Source organism: Telopea speciosissima, chromosome 6, assembly GCF_018873765.1.
Source record: "Telopea speciosissima isolate NSW1024214 ecotype Mountain lineage chromosome 6, Tspe_v1, whole genome shotgun sequence".
In the NCBI taxonomy this organism is placed as follows: domain Eukaryota; kingdom Viridiplantae; phylum Streptophyta; class Magnoliopsida; order Proteales; family Proteaceae; genus Telopea; species Telopea speciosissima.
The window spans coordinates 6,922,425-6,938,918 of NC_057921.1; the positions used below are offsets into that span (position 1 = coordinate 6,922,425).

The 16,494-nt window shown below is 41.7% G+C and overlaps 1 protein-coding gene across 3 annotated transcripts in view; it reads left to right on the top strand.

The window, feature by feature from the left end:
* LOC122663640 (N-acetylglucosaminyl-phosphatidylinositol de-N-acetylase-like) overlaps positions 1–16,494 on the top strand; it is an 87,759-nt gene that overhangs the window by 35,250 nt on the left and 36,015 nt on the right. For all 3 annotated transcript variants that reach the window (XM_043859243.1, XM_043859242.1, XM_043859244.1), the window contains one exon: positions 4,674–4,722. In XM_043859243.1, coding sequence (XP_043715178.1) covers positions 4,674–4,722 — 49 coding nt within the window. The remainder of the gene's footprint in view (positions 1–4,673; positions 4,723–16,494) is intronic.

A 16,494-nucleotide genomic window follows, 5' to 3' on the forward strand; every position in this document is an offset into this window, starting at 1 on the left:
GACGAAATGGCCACGCTCTCTTTGCCCTCTTTACAATGCACCAAGGATGGATTCCCTCCTCTGGTCTTTCTTTTGCTTGAGATTGAGTTGCAGGTGTGAGGAAGATGATGAATTTGGGGTTTTCAGTTACAAGTGTAAAATCGTAAATCAACACTGGTTAAGGGTAGTTTAGGGATTTAAATTTATTTAACTGTCTGACATCATCACTTAAGAGCATAAAACTAATGGTAGGGACTAATTTATCATATTGGGGTCTAATACAGGGTGTGATTTGAGTATTTTCAAAAACTAGGGGGTGATTTAAGTTTCGTTTGAAAACCAGGGGGTGACGTGTAATTTACCCTTAATTTTATGGTGGAAGTCCAATGGGGAACTGGACAAAGAGGAGGTGTAACCTATCAAGGTGAGGCCTGTAGAATTTGGGGTTTGTTGCCTTAGCCTTTGTGATCATCAAGGGTTAAAGTAGGAGATGGTGCTCTTGCGTATTTGTGGCTAAAACTCACAACTAGGGTTATTACCCATGCTCTTAAGCAAGAGTTTAAGTAGGAGATGGCAAGAGAGGAATTTTAGATTGTTCCGTAATAAGACAAGAACAAGACCCCAAGTTGTTGCTGCAATTAAAGAAGATGTGCTTTCTAGGCGTGCCTCCATTTCTCTTACTGGGACTTCAACCCTAGAAATTAGTTTCTTGTTGATAGTTGGGGAATTAATGTGCATTGGAATCCTACTGTTCCGAAGGCATGTTCATGGTTTCGACCTCCTCAATCTATGTTTGCTTTGAATTGTGATGGTTCTCTATCCCAAGAAAAGGCAACTTATGGAGGGCTGATTCGTGATGCTATGGGTCTCCCCAGTATTGCTTTTGCAGGTGGGGTGTAGATAGACCAGTCCTTTCTATGGAGTTGTATGCTATCTTTCGGGGTATGACTTTATGTATTGAAAAAGGCTTCTATGACGTGTCCATTTGGTCAGATTCCAAAGGTGGACTTGCTAAATGGAAAGATTAAAGGTCCTTGGGCATTACTGTGGTTGAAGAGCAAAATCCACCATTTGAGTGCCTCTCTTTCTTCGGTGGAATATAAGCATGTGTGGAGGGAGGTGAATCGACCAGCCGATTACATTGCCTCCTTACCTACGGGTGATGTGGAGACTATTCTTCAACTGGCTGACTTCCTGGAGGAACTTTGTAAATTGGTTAAGGGGGATGCTGATTTCTGTATCTACTATCGGTTGTAACTTCCTTGTTTTTGGCACTTTGGTTGATACGGGGCTTGTCCCGTTTTAGTTAGGGGTCTCCCATTTTCCTCTTTAAGCATATTGTAAAGAGGTTCTAGGTGGCTTTCTGTTTTTTTGTATATTTATTTTTTCCTTTTTTTTTTTAATATAATTTACTTATCCAAAAAAAAGAGCTTAAGTAGGAGAGGGTGAGCACCGCGAATGCCTGATCATGGCAGTGCTCCGTGGATGTAGGCAATTTGCCGAACCACGTAAAAACTATGTCTCCTTTGCATTTGTTTTTATTTGGATATGTTCAAGTGCATGGTGATGATAGGATGGGTGTTTACAGTCTGGTAGGCCTCACCACTATGGTTTTGAGGTGGACTGTGGACATAAATATGATTGTATGTGGATGTGAATGTGTGTGTGTGGTTGTGTATGCTTGAGATGGTGCAGTCAGCGTAGGATTGTGACAGTGCTAGCAGTGAGTGCCTGTGGTGGATAGTGTTATTACTTATTAGTGTAGGGAATACCAAGGGGAGTGTGTTGGGAACTGTGTGGAAGACCTTTGGGAGAAATTTTGAAGACCCTGATTCACACCCCCCCCCTCTTAGTGTCAACCTAGGAATAACAATAGCCAACCCCCACTTGTTGGGTTTAGGGTTCAAATGAGTTGTATTATTTTTAGAAAATCAGAAGTAAGCACTATTGCTTCTCCCCGTTTTCTATTTTCAGCCTTGTGTAATATCTTGTGTTTCTAGTGTTACGTTAACAAATGGAAATGGTAGGTTGATTTGATCATCCTCATGGACATGAAAGGATAGTTGAAGTGCAACCTACTGTCTGATTGTTCTAGGGTATTGCACTATTAATGATTAAATTCAGAGTATCTAGACAAGAGACAAATTTAGTGCACATGATGTACTGGACTGTAATCCTCATACCCTTTATACCATTCCCATGTATGTTCGGAAGCCTGCTCCTCTTGGCAACCATTCTGCTGATGCTCCACCTGAGATCTCTAGTGTTTTAACAGACAAGATTGTTCAGGGTGTTCAGCATATGGGGCCCCTGAGGGAGAATGGAACAGAGTGGTTGGAAGAAAGACGAAACTAGCAGCAGAGAGTGTTCTGGGTGGTAGTACTCAAGGTGCCTGAGAAAATGTCTGTGATAACTCAACAATCACACCCTCTCAGATGGAGCCTGAAGGTTGTATGGCTATTGTTCCGGTTCAGAATGAACTCCTTGTAGACACTCATGAAATAGAACCTGACGCAGTGGCCCCCAGAATATTGAGTAGCAATAATGGTCAGGTTGTTGTGCTGGATGAGTTGGCGCCACCTGCTTGATTTCCGTTATTATGGTTGTTTCTTGGGGGTAATGGGAGGATAAATACAAATAGGTCGTTCAGAGTTTGTTATTCTCCATCTCTTTTGTCACTCTCCATGGTCATAATGTTTAATTTATGAATTTCATCATAATTTCATTTCCATATTTCATTCCCATAGCTTATTGTTTGGGTTATTTGGACCTTCCTATTTCTAGTATCTCATAAAGTGCTTTCTTGTTAATATAAAAAAAAGTCGAGTAATGTGAAAACAAGAATGATGACGTTGCCAAAGGGTTTATCTCTTGCAGGATTGATGATGGGCAGCAGACCTATCTTTGGCTAGACAATTGGCACCCTTCGGGTGTGTTGGCCTCCTTAGTCAGCCCCCGCACCATCTATGAGTCCTGCATGGACAGGCTGTCCCCTGTAGCATCCATCATCACTGATGGCTCTTGGACCCCCCCTCCTCCCTCCCCCCTTGGCTGATCTCTGGAGTTCCCTCCCCCTTATTCCCCCGGGTCACAGAGGCAGAGGGGACACCATCTTATGGCTTCCCTCCCCCACTGGCACTTTCAGCTCCCACTCTGCTTGGGACACGGTCAGACATAGAGGGACCCCTTCTCCTTGGCACAAAGTGGTTTGGTACAAAGACCACATCCCTAGGCAGAGCTTCACAGCTTGGCGCGCCCTTGCAAATTGCCTCCCAACTCAGGCCTTCCTCATCCACAGGCACATGCAAGTCTCCCCTACTTGCTGCCTTTGTTGGAATGGATATGAAGACATCGACCATCTCTTCTTCACTTGCCCCTTTGCTGCCTCCATCTGGAACCGGGTTCTTCGTCATTGCTGGCCTGCTCGTAGAAGGCCTCTTCCCCTGTCTCGGGAATGGATTTGGATTCATATGACTTTTGGTGGAAAGTCGATCTGTGACACGGTTGGAAAGCTTGCTTTTTGTGCTACTATTTCCCACATCTGGATGGAGCGTAACCTTAGAAGATGGACGTCCAACTCCCGCTCTTTAGACATGATTTGGAAGGCCATCTTCTTTGATGTCTCATCTAAAGCTAACTCCCTCCCCCCTACTAGTGTCATAGATTCCCCAAGGAACAGGTGTATTGTTGTCTCCTGGGGTCTCTCTTCTACTATTTTGCGCCCTACCTAGTCCTTTCTAGTTTCGGGCTAGTTGGCCTTCGGGCTTGTATATCCCTCTCCCCCTTTTCTTCGTAATTAAATTTTTATTCATCCAAAAAAAAAAGAAAAAAGAATGATGACGTTGCCCTGCTTCTATGTTCACATGTTATAAATTACTAGAATGTGGGAAGGCCCAAACAGAACAAAACGTCCCTCGTAATCTGAAGGAATTGTCACAACTGTTTGGGATGTAAAATAAATATTAGTCCTGCTTAGTTATTGTACTGTACTGTTATGTTTTTCCAATCTTTGGATGAACTTTTCTGTGTCTGGTCTGTGCCTTTTTAGGACCTTGAAATACCCTTGAAGCAAATAAATAGTTAAATTTCCTCTATGGCCATGGAGCCAGCCTTGAAATTTCAGCGGATGGCATTCTCTACATGGCATTATCGAATGGGACCCAAATGTTATGGACAGGTAGACCTTTACGACACCTGCTCCTGTGTCGAGTTTCAGCTTCAAAGTTTGCCAAGTGGCAAAATAAAGCTTTGAAATCCAGGACCAGGGGAGAGTGCATAGTAGTGGTGCGAGTACTGTATGTGTACATGGACATACATTGGAGGGTACATGGTTGAATTTGAGTCTGAAATTTGACATGCAGCCTATCTAGATCTTCCTGTCTATCAACGGCAGTAATTGCCACTTCATTCTACCATGTGGCAATACTGAGGCTAACCATGGAGACTAAAGGTTGTCTATGCCTAACTGTGTAAAGGCAAAATTGCCAAATAAAATGTTCATCCTTCTGTTTAATTATCTTATTGTAACTACAGCCTACCTTTGTATTTATCAATGTCTTTTTTAAAACCATGAATTACTCTTTATATATTATTTTGTCGCGGTTTATAATGAACTTCTCAGTAGTTAATAATTAGTGACTGCTCTATTGTAATCTATGAGCTTTAACTTCTTTTATGTTGGACTATATGAACAGCATGGCCTTATATGAGAATTCGCAAAGAAATATTGAAGCCTGGGAACTTGTATGTTTTTCTTTTCCTTTTGATCATCTTAATTGTTTTAGGGGAGAATGTTCTCTGTGGCACATGGGCAGCCTTTGCAGGGGGGCAGGGTGGTCATTGCGCCCACCCCCATGTGCCTGGGCGCAGGCTGCGCTGCGAGCCTGCGACACAGAGAACAGCGCCCCTTGTTTTAATCTCCCCTTTCTTTGGTATTTATGAAATCTTCTGCAGTTGTTTACATTCCTGTTTTTTAATCTTTTCTTCCAGTTGAGGTCTCTGTATTTGTCTTTATATAAATTACACATCACCCCCTGGTTTCCGAACGAAACTCAGATCACCTCCTCTACAGTAACGGTGTTAGTCTGCTGTTAGTTATTGGTGTGAAAGGACTATTTTACCCTTGTACTAAAACATTAGAATTAAATTTACAATACTACCCTTGCTTCATCTTCAACATTGGTCAAGGGTAGTTTAGGGATTTAAATTTATTTAACTGGCTGACATCATCACTTAACAGCATAAAACTAATGGTAAAGACTAATTTGTCATATTGGGTCTAAACCAGGGGGTGATCTGAATTTCGTTTGAAAACCAGGGGGTGTCGTGTAATTTACCCTATTTTTTTTTTAATTACTATCAACCAGGAATGAAGGTTGATTGGTTATTACTGACAAGGGAATCAACCACCAACTTAAGCCTATTAGCTAGGACTTATGCTATGAATTTGTAAAGCAAGTTGCAGAGGGCTATAGGGTGGAAATTAGCCATAGAAGAAGCACCCTCTTTCTTGGGAATGAGAGAGGAAAGTATGATTAATCCCTTTGATCTTACTGGGGTTAAAGAAGAAGTTTTGAAGGGCCTTGATAAGGTCCACTTTGATAATATCCCAACAGGCATAAAAAACCGAATGCTGAACCTATTCGGACCATGGGCTTTGTTAGTCTTGTGAGAGTGAACAACAATGAGGTTTTTAGACTCAGAGGGGATAGCTTGAAGGGTAGCTTGGAGGGAGAGGGGGGGGGGGGGAGATGCATTTGTTGAGAAAGCCTTCCGGAATAGAATCTGGAAAGGCAGAGACAGAAGGCCCAAAAAGCTGCACAAAATAATCCACTACTTCGGACTTGATATCTTCTACTTCAGTGAGAGAGGAACCATTTCTAAGCAGAAGGGAAACAATTGAGTGGATATTGGTGCTGGCCTTCAAGGATTTGTGGAAATAAGCAGAGTTGGAATCCCAAGCTCCAACCATTTAATGCGGGATTTCTGCCCAAGAAAGCTTTCCTCCTGAGCAATAATGGACAGGAGATTCAATGAGACACATTTTTTTTCTTCAGGCATAGAGACATTATGAACATCAGATTGTAGCCTAATCTGAAAGCTTGACCTTGCAATCTGAAACCAGAGAAGAAATATTACCAAAGGAGGAGGAGTTCCACCTCTTGAGGGCACATTTAACATTCCAGAACATATGGGCAAAGGAGATGAGGGGGCAGTAGTGGTGGTAAACAGGCTTAGCCCTAGCAAACCCTCATTAGGAGGCTTTATGAAGATCAACCTTCATCACAGCCGCAAGGTAAGAATGCTTTTGTTCAATACCTCTAACTAAATGATATATCACATATCAGGATATTGTCAACAATGGATCTGCCTTTGATGAAAGGAGACTGGTAGGACAAAACAACACTTCCAACTATTTCTATAATCAGAGGGCCATAATCTTAGAGATAAATTTATAAATAAAGTCGCAGAAGGCAAAAGGAAAATGGCAATAGGCCGGAAATTATTTAATTCCAGACTCTGATGATTTAGGAATTAAACAAATGAAGGTGGAGTTGACCGACCTGGGCATGATGGAGTGAAAAACCATTGACTGCCTCTGTAACCTGTGCTACCGCTAGGTCCCAAGATGGTCTGAAGAAGAGAGCACCAAAGCCATCAGGGCCCGGGGCTTTTTTGGCTTTAGTCTCAAACACCACTGACTTCACCTCTTCTGTCGAAACTTCTGCAATCAATAAATTCTGCTGGTCTAAGGATAAAGAATGGGCAAACCTCAAGCTGCTCAAGTCACTACTTTCCTCCGAAGGAATGAACTCAAAAGAGATGTGAAAAATGTTCCACAATCTTCTGCTTTATCTCCCTTTGGCTTTCCACTACTTAACCATCTTCCTTCTGCACTTGAAAAATATGGTTTCAGTTTTGCTTGCTTTTAACTGACTTATGGGAAAATCCATTATTCCCAGCCCCCAAGTTGCAACCAGCAAAGATGGGATTTCTGCTTGAGGAAGGCTTCCTACTCTAAGAGCACTTCCAGAAGGGTGGACTTCGCTTCTTTTTCTTTCACAACTAGCTCTTCAAGTGAAGGGTTCATGTCACACCCCAACCCCCACCCTAGGGTTTTGGTATGACTGGGATGCTTCCCAACATCCCAAACCGCCTCCAGGATCACGGACGTAGTGGCTTACCGCACAGTCACAGTCGAAAATCATAAACAACATCAGAGTAGCAGAAGGATTTTTAAAATAAAGCCGTAGGTTCTCATAAAGGGAAAACTAGAGTGATAATAAATACATGGTGGATTATTCTTGAATTTAAAAGTTAATACAATAGAAGTCGTTTCATAAGTACAGAGAATTAAAGGAAAACATACATCAAGAAAATACAATATCAAAAGCAACAAGAAGTGAAAGAAGCATCGACAGTCATAGACCAACTTTCGCATCCACATCCTTTATCGTGTCCTCTGTCTTCTACTGGTACCGTACAACCTACATCACATTCTAAAAAGAAGGGTTCCACGAGGGGTGTGCTCTACTAAGCCCAGTGAGTAGAAAATTGAACCACACACATAACAACAATTGTTTGACTGCAAACCAAACCTGATAAACGAACATCATTCACGTCCCATACCACCAATGATGACTCGCACATTAGATCCAATTTACAGTCATGCATCATATGCAACAGTTCAATATGCAATATGAATCATGATATATGATGCGTTACGTATTATGATGCAGGGCATGCATGCCGTGATATTATCTACAACGCAGTAGGCATTATCCCTGGTCCTGGAATGTACCTGTTAGACACCCAACGATAATGATCCTAACTGCGTGTGGAAGCCTGCCGATCATGGACACACATCGGTATCTCGGCAAATCTCCGATAAATCCAACCACGGTCCCGGAATGTACCCATCGAATACCCGGCCTGGATTACCAATTAAGGCGATCACAGTGTTGGAATATACCCATTAACCACTCGTATCCCTTTTATCACATTGGTGTAGGAATTTACACATCTACCACCCGTATCCCTTTAATCACATTAACCAAATAAGGCGATCACGGTGTAGGAACTTACACATCTACCACTTGTATCCCTTTAATCGCATTTAACAAATAACTAATATCTACATCTCTTCCCATTATACAACATCGCTCACATCCATAACTTGTTACATTTCTAATATCCAAAATCACATTCCATTATAACAATTTAAGTGAAAACATATTCCATAAGCATTTAACATGTTAACATTTTAATGAGCAAGCATAGTGAGTAATTAAGCAATAATCATTCACCCAAACAAGATAATCAAAGCATGCATCCATCATAACCCATATAATGGAAGTTAAACAATGAGCACATAGCCAAGGTATGTATGCAACATGAATGCATCACACATGACATGTATGTAAAGAAACACTCAACGATAAAACAAAGTCAAACCCCCACTCACCTAGTAGTTCGTGTATTGACTATAAGGTTTGTCGTCCGATCGGTGTTCTATATGTCTCCCTGTAGTAGTTTAGTTGTCTAGGAATGCGTGAACATTAGTGTTAGGAAGTGTAGGAGGGATCTCAAGAGGGTCCCCAAAGTTTATCTTTTAGTACAACAAAACAGAGTACGAAAGGATCCTCGAATGAAGGCAGACTAATGAGTCTAGTCGTGGATGTCACGCCCCTATCCCGATAAGGAATATAATAATAATAAAAGGGGATGATTGGGACGATACACGTCATCCCACAAAGCTACTAGGATCACAGATACAGCGTCCCAATCCACAATCCTAAGCTAATATCTATATCTCATTAATGTCAGAGTGCAGAAAGGAAGTAAATATCATAATTCCAATTTCAAGTATAAGCGGAAGCGTTTCATATTAATAGTTATTTGATGTTACTGGCTAATGATAAATAGTACTGTAGTTTTACGTTCCCATGACCATCAAATAACTACAAAAGGGTATAACAGTAAAATGTTTATGCAAGGGCTTCGTGCCCTAAAAATAAACAAAAAGGGACTAATTCCCGAGTATCAACACGGCCCGTAGGCATAACCATCACATGGGCATCTGTCGCCGTGCTCCTTAGCCACAGCTTCCAGATCCTCAGCTCCGATATCATCATATCTCGAGGATTCAACCTCGAGTCCAGCAAGACAATCACTACCTGTATCATCATCTAAAAAGAGTGTATACACGGGGGTTAGCTCCACCGAGCTAGTGAGGGGATGGGGATGCACATACACACAAAGCACAAATAGTCCATGCTGCATGCTATTATTAATTCATTTATCACCTAACACACAATGCTAAGTCAATAGGTATATGCTACTATGATAACTTGGGAAAACATTGTGGATCCTTCCATGCTCACCACAATGCATGCTCACCGCAATGCAACCTCAATTATCACAATGGAGCCTACACCGGCTGTAGTCTTCACCACGCAGAGGTAGACCTTGATAACCATTACTAACCCTGGCTTGGCCTCTCTAACTCTCTACAGGCATTAGGTGCTCTGGTTACCAAACACCTAAACCCTTGTTGGTAAGGGTCGTAGCACAGGGAACGAAGTCCTAACTACAGTTATACTACATGCTTCTTATCGTGTCAAGAGGTATTCTGGGTATATCAACATCCCATTCCATCTAACACCCAGGTACCAGCACAACACGACGCATACAAATCATCATGACATGCAACAGTAGTTCTCATTTCCTGGGTCCCAGTGTTGGTATGACCCGACACCGAAACCCACACATAAGTATATCTCAAGTCACATCACATATATATCACAATTCACGAATAAAAGATATTAATGCAATATGCAACATGCTTTATCAATGATGCAATCATGTGTAATAAATTATATAATAGCAAACCCAAACAATCGACCCAAACCCATTCACAAAGGATTCGCGTATCGCTCGGAGTGCCTAGAAGACGTTGCCTCGGTACATGCTCCCCCGTACTAGTTAGATCACCTAGGGATGCATGAACAAGGTGTTAGAAGGTTTAGATGGGTCCCAATAATGGTCCCCCAGGTTTACTTTTTAGTTCGCAAAATAGAGCATGAATGGACTCAGGAACGGAGGGTCCATTCCTGGATCCGTCCAGGCATTGGAGCCAAAATACAAGGAACGGATTAACGAACGGAGTCTCCTTATTAGATCCGTTCGTCCATCCATTAGTTATTTTGAGAAAATCCCAAAGGGAACGAACTAACGGATGTAGGCAATAGGTTGAGCCCTTCCGTGAGTCCATTCGAGTATCGTGCCATGAATGTATGGAACGGATCTACGGACGGAGTGCCGATGCTAGATCCGTTCGTTGATTTGTTTGAGATCCAATTTGAATTTTTGAAGATTTTTAACTTCAGCCTTAGCCTATGAGATCCTAGTATCCCACAACATCAAGGCAAGGATTTAAGTATCGGTATCGGGTATCGTATCGGTCAGGCGATTTTAAGAGACGTATCGTATCGTATTGGAGATACGTATCGATCGGTGCAGAAACGCATGAAAATGATCAAAATACACATGAAAATACATTTTTGGACACAAAAAACAATATAAACAAGCAATTTATGTCATATATCATGCATATATACTAAGAATTGTGGGAGCGCTTGGCAGACTTGCCCTTATGCGGCGTCCGCGAGTAAGTCTTATGGCCAGCAGGCTCAGGACCATGATCCATATCTTGGGTAGTATGTGTGTATCCTGCCTCACATGTGAACTGAACCCCAACATGATGTTGTGAAGCCTCATGGCCACCACCACTACCTCCAGCACCATGGCCACCACCACCACCACCACTACCATCATCATCATCGTCATCATCATCATCATCATCGTCATCATCATCATCATCATCATCATCAGCAGCAGCAACAGAACCACCACCACCATCACCATCACCATCACCATCACCATCACCATCGTCGTCTTCATCCTCATCATCAACATGTTGTTGAGTTCCTCCATACGGATGACCTGACCTCGTCCTCCTGACTAAACCTTCTTCAGAGCTACTTTCATTTTCTTCAACATTAGGACAAGGATCTTGTGATGGTGGCTGTGTTGCATCCTCATCCATCTGTTGAATGATGCTCTCTATCACTGGATCAGGTTTGGTTGTCTGGCGATCCTCACTTAATTGATCCATCACCAATACCTTATCGGTATCTTCTATCCATGCTCTAACTAGATCTTCATCGTCAAGTAGGTGGTTGATGTCGATTGGGTTGACATCTACATCATCTCCTTCTCTTTCCAGCTCTAAATATTTAAGCTTCAGCTACATGTTGTAATGGACATACACTAGCTTCTCTAACTTTGAATAACTGAGACGATTCCGGGGTTTGGTGTGTATCAACCCGAATGTACTCCAGTTACGTTCGCAGCCACTAGAGGATGCCGTCAGGGATAATACTCGAATTGCAATTCGGGTTAAGTGTGGAGCACTAGTACCCCCATAATTGAGCCACCAATCAGCTGCACAATAATAAATGAAATATTAAAAGACAAAACCTTAAAACAAATTTTAAATGATATAATAAATTAGGTAAACCTAACTTACTTGTGGAAGATCGTCCTTCCATCACAGTAGATAAGAAAATTGATGATGGATAATCTTGTTGGTCCACTCCATCCATCACACATGATGGTCACTCCATATAGTGGCCACTTCTCCTTGAACCTCTCTACATACTCATGCACCTCTTGGACAATATCATCCAAGTAAGGCCCAGCAATCTCATGAGGTGTGGGTGGCTTAACATTTTTTCCACACCGCTGAATCTCCTTTACCATGGCTTTGAAGTGGGGATCTTTGGCCTTATGTGGTGGAATCATAAAACTGTGGAACCATCTGGAGATTGCTTTGCCTATCCTTTTACTAAGTGTTTTGGGTTGAAAGCTTTCTTCAATCCTCTGTTGGCTAGCATCCCTTGCTCTATAGACATTAGGATCCATGTCTCTGATATCTGGGCTCTTCTTTCTCTTACCCTTACCACTCTTTGTAAACCGGTCAAACATCTCCTTCACACTGGTTGCTCTACTAAGGCCAACAAGCTGCTTACCCTTACTTAGAGATGGACGACAAGAGGAGCCAACACCAATATCTACAGGGCCCTGGCTGGGTCGAGCTGATTGACTTCTAATCAATTGCTCAGCTCTCCATTGTTGCTCTTTTGCTTCATGTCTTGATTGTTTCATCGCCAATGCCAACTCTGGGTCCTCCTCTGCTTCCATATCCGATCCTTCATAATTTTCAAAATCTTCCATCAAATTTTTCACCAATGCATCAACATCATCATGTGCTTGCTTGGATTTTTTTTTGGAATCTCTAAGGTGTTTTTGCATTGCCCTGCTTAACTTTACAGGGCACTTTGTACACTTGGAAACATTTCTATATCCTCCTGCCATGTGCTCTTTTTGCCGAGTTACCCCACCTCCAAGATGTTGGGTGTCACAAAAGTTGCACTGTGTATGCAATCTATTATTGTTTATTTTGGTACAATAAGACCACTCAATGTCTTGTTGTCGCGGCATCGTCCTAAATACCAAACAAAAGTAAATAACTATATAAGATATATATTAAACAATATTCAAATCCACACATCAATAATTTATTATTTATACAAGTATAGACAGACATTATGATGCATGTCATGCATTGCATCATCTTCTTTTATTTACTACCTAGCAAAGTTGCCCTAAACAATATTTAAACATTTTTATATTTTCTACAACTAGTTACACATTATTTAATTTTTTAAATAATGAAAAACAATGACATAATGTACTACATATATGAATCTAAGTCTTTGATTCTATTTCAGCCAATTATACATTTTATCAAACTATAATGAAAGAGTATAGATGGAAAAATCAGATTTTTTACATTTTTTTAAGTATTTTATAAATTCAGAAAATACCCAAAAAAAAAAAAAATTACAGATTTTAGGGTAAATGTATAATCTTCTTGGGATGTCATACATCTATACATAATGTACTCCATATCTTATAAACATTACCATTTGTTTTAAAGTTAAGAAGAAAAAAAAAATAATTTCATTTTAAAGAAGGAATTTTCGGTTTTGGGTAAAAATGGTCAAAGAAACATGGATTTGAAACCAAATCTTTGTAAATGCATACAAAGAATGTAATTTCTATGTTTGTTTAACATATTCTCTTTGATTCATACCAAAAAACATACCAATAATCAAAGAGTAAAGCAAAAGATTCAAGTTTTTTTCAAAAAACTTACCTAACCCTTCAAGAACAGCTTTTGAATTCGAATGTGGGCTGTTAGATCCACCAAATGATGTGATTTCAGCTCCTCTAAGTTCGTTTTTGGCAAAGAATTGAAAGCCCTCAAGAAATCTTACCCAAAAAGCAAGTTTAAATGTGTTTTTGGAAGGGTTTCTCAAAGCTGGGAAGAGCTTTTTTCTGCCAGGACTGCTAGAAATCGAGTTTTAGGTGAAAAGAATGAAATGGCCATGTGTTTTTTAAGTTAACGATACGTATCGAGACGTATCGAGTCGTCTCGATATGTATCGATATGTATCGACCGATACATACCGATACATATCGAGACGACTCGATACGTCTCGATACATATCGTTTTTTAAATATAATAAAATAATCTTTTTTAAAAACTCTCGACTGTATCGATACGTATCGTATCGTATCAGTACGTCTCGGTCGATACGTCTCGATACAGTCGAGACATTTGCATTTAAAAAAAAAAAGATACGTCTCGGCCTGTATCGTATCGACCACGACCGATACCGAGACGTATCGGCCGAGACGATACGATACGGTCCGAGACTTAAATCCTTGCATCAAGGGCTAGCTAGGGGAATCTTAAACCTTCCTAGGGTCACAATGTCACATAACATTTATGTGTTCAAGGATTTACAAGGAATCTAACTTTCATGATCCCAATCTAGGGTTTAGAGTTGAGGGAGCAATAGGACAACAACTAGGTTGAAATGGGGGCCTTCCAAGGTCAAATGTAGTATAGGAAGCTCCATTGATGGAGTTCCAAAAATGGTCATGGTCTCAACTTGGGTTCCAAGTGAAACCCTAGGCTAAGACCAATCCAAGAGGAGAGGGTTTTTAATGGTTTAGGATGGGAAGGAGAGTGTAATAAATGAGGTTCTTATCTTAATGGTTGATGTCCACAAGGGATCCTCCAAGTGGCAAGCCTCTTTCTTCCCCCACTCTCTTCCTTTCCTTCTTCTCTTCTCTTCTTCTGTTTCAATGCCCAATCGGTTGGTGGTTGAGATGAGTAATGGCTAATAAAGGCCCAGAGCCTTATTTAAGGCAAGTGACCCTAAGGCCCTGTGTGGTTTGGCCCTTAAGCCATAAAACTCAATTTTTGTCTAAATTAAGCCTTGTGGGCTCACTTACATGGCCCAACAATGTAAGTGAAGGTCAAGGGTGGAGTCTACCTTGCCCGAGGGAATAGCCACGATGTCTGGAGTACGGGGATGTGGGTCCTACACACGAAAATACACAAAAACAGACATGACAACACGAACGGACTCACTAGCAGTGGGTCCGTTCCTACTGAAAGGGCTGAACAACCAAAGAAATGCCACGGGGCCTTGGCCCGTACTTCAAGGGCTTCGAGAAAGGTCTAACCATATGAGTGTTAGGGTAAGGACTATGCCTATATTGTAGACTTACCTTTGATCGAGGGCTAACTCCTAAACCCCGAACAACAGTCTCTTCTCAATGCATACTGCACAAAGGCACCACTTGTTGATGTGAGTCAACACCGGGTTCTCCTTAAGATCCTCTTCACTTTTGGGACTGGTGCTAGGAAGGTAATCTAGGAAGTCACCGTCCACGAACCTAACCCAATCCCGGTTAAGGAATCTTTCTTCAACCTCGAGTCTGGTGTATTGATCGACGATCTAATGAGTTGGCTTAATGACCATCGCAAATAATTCACTGGTATACGTTGCGGGCTTGCCTATGTGGCACAAAATTACAATTATATATTAGGGTCTTGGGTGCGGTTATAACATTCCCTACATCTTATAAGAAATTTCATCCTTGAAATTTGTCATACCTTCTAAGTCAGACAGAGAGGGATGCTTCGCCCGCAGTTCAACTTCATATTCCCAAGATGCCTCTTCTCTCGGGTGATTGAACCACTTCACCTTTAGATACGAGATAAGACGATTGCAGAGGTGTAGTATTTTGTTGTCAAGTATCTTCTCGGGCTACTCCTGGTAGGTCATGTCGGGTGCAAGCTCCGGTAGTTCTTGTGATAATACATGGCTCGGGTCATGAACGTATTTCCTCAACATGGACACGTTGAATACGTCGGGTACATCTGCCAAAGGAGGAAGAGCTAACCGGTACGCTACAGGCCCGACCTTCGTAAGGATCTCATATGGTCCATTAAACCTCGGACTCAGCTTCCCTTTCTTGCTGAATCGCATCACCCCCTTGGTGGGAGATACCTAGAGAAACACCTTGTCCCCGACAATGAACTCTAAATCCTTGCTCCTCAGATCTACATAACACTTTTGTCTAGACTGGGCATCCTTGATTTGATCTCTAATTGGGTCCACCTTCTCACAAGTTGCCTGAATCAATTCGGGTAGCAAAAGACGACGCTCTCCAACTTCATCCCAGTATAATGGTGTTCTACATTTCTTCCCATGCTTGGCTTCGAACTGTGCCATACCAATTGTAGCCTGATAGCTATTGTTGTACGCGAACTATATGAGCGAAATGTACTCATCCCAGTAGCCTTGCATATCTATGGCATAGGCTCAGAACATATCCTCTAATGTCTGTATGGTTCTCTCTGACTGTTCGTCTGTCTGAGGATGGAATCCAGTGCTGAAGTTCAATAAGTTGCCCATGGCCTTCTGAAAACCACCCTAGAACTTTGAAGTAAATCTGGGATCTCTATCGGAGATGATGCTGACGGGGACTCTGTGTAGGCGAACTGCATTGTTGATGTATAAACGAGCCAACCTATTCATCGAGTAAGTGACCTTTATAGGGATGAAGTGGGCTGTCTTCGTCAACCTGTCTACAATGACCCATATGGCATCAACACCCCTAGGTGTGCGGGGTAAGTAGGTGACGAAGTCCATGGTAGTGTGTTCCCATTTCCACTCAGGAATAGGCAGTTTGTAGTAGACCATGTGGTCGCTGCCTATCAGCTCTCACTTGTTGGCAAGTGAGACACTTAACCACAAACTCAGCCACATTTTTCTTCATTCTGCTCTACCAGTAATGTCCCTTCAAATTTTGGTACATCTTTGTGCTACCTGGATGGATTGAATAAGGGGAGTTGTGCGCTTCTGTCAGAATTTCCTTTCGCAACTGTACATCTTTAGGAACACATAGCCGATCTCTAAACAGGAGGATGCCGTCCTTGGTCAATGTAAAGTTTAATTCTCGCTGTGTGTCTTCTCGAATAGCTTCAATAATTTCTTGAAAGTCTTCGTCGGAAGCCTGGGCTTATTA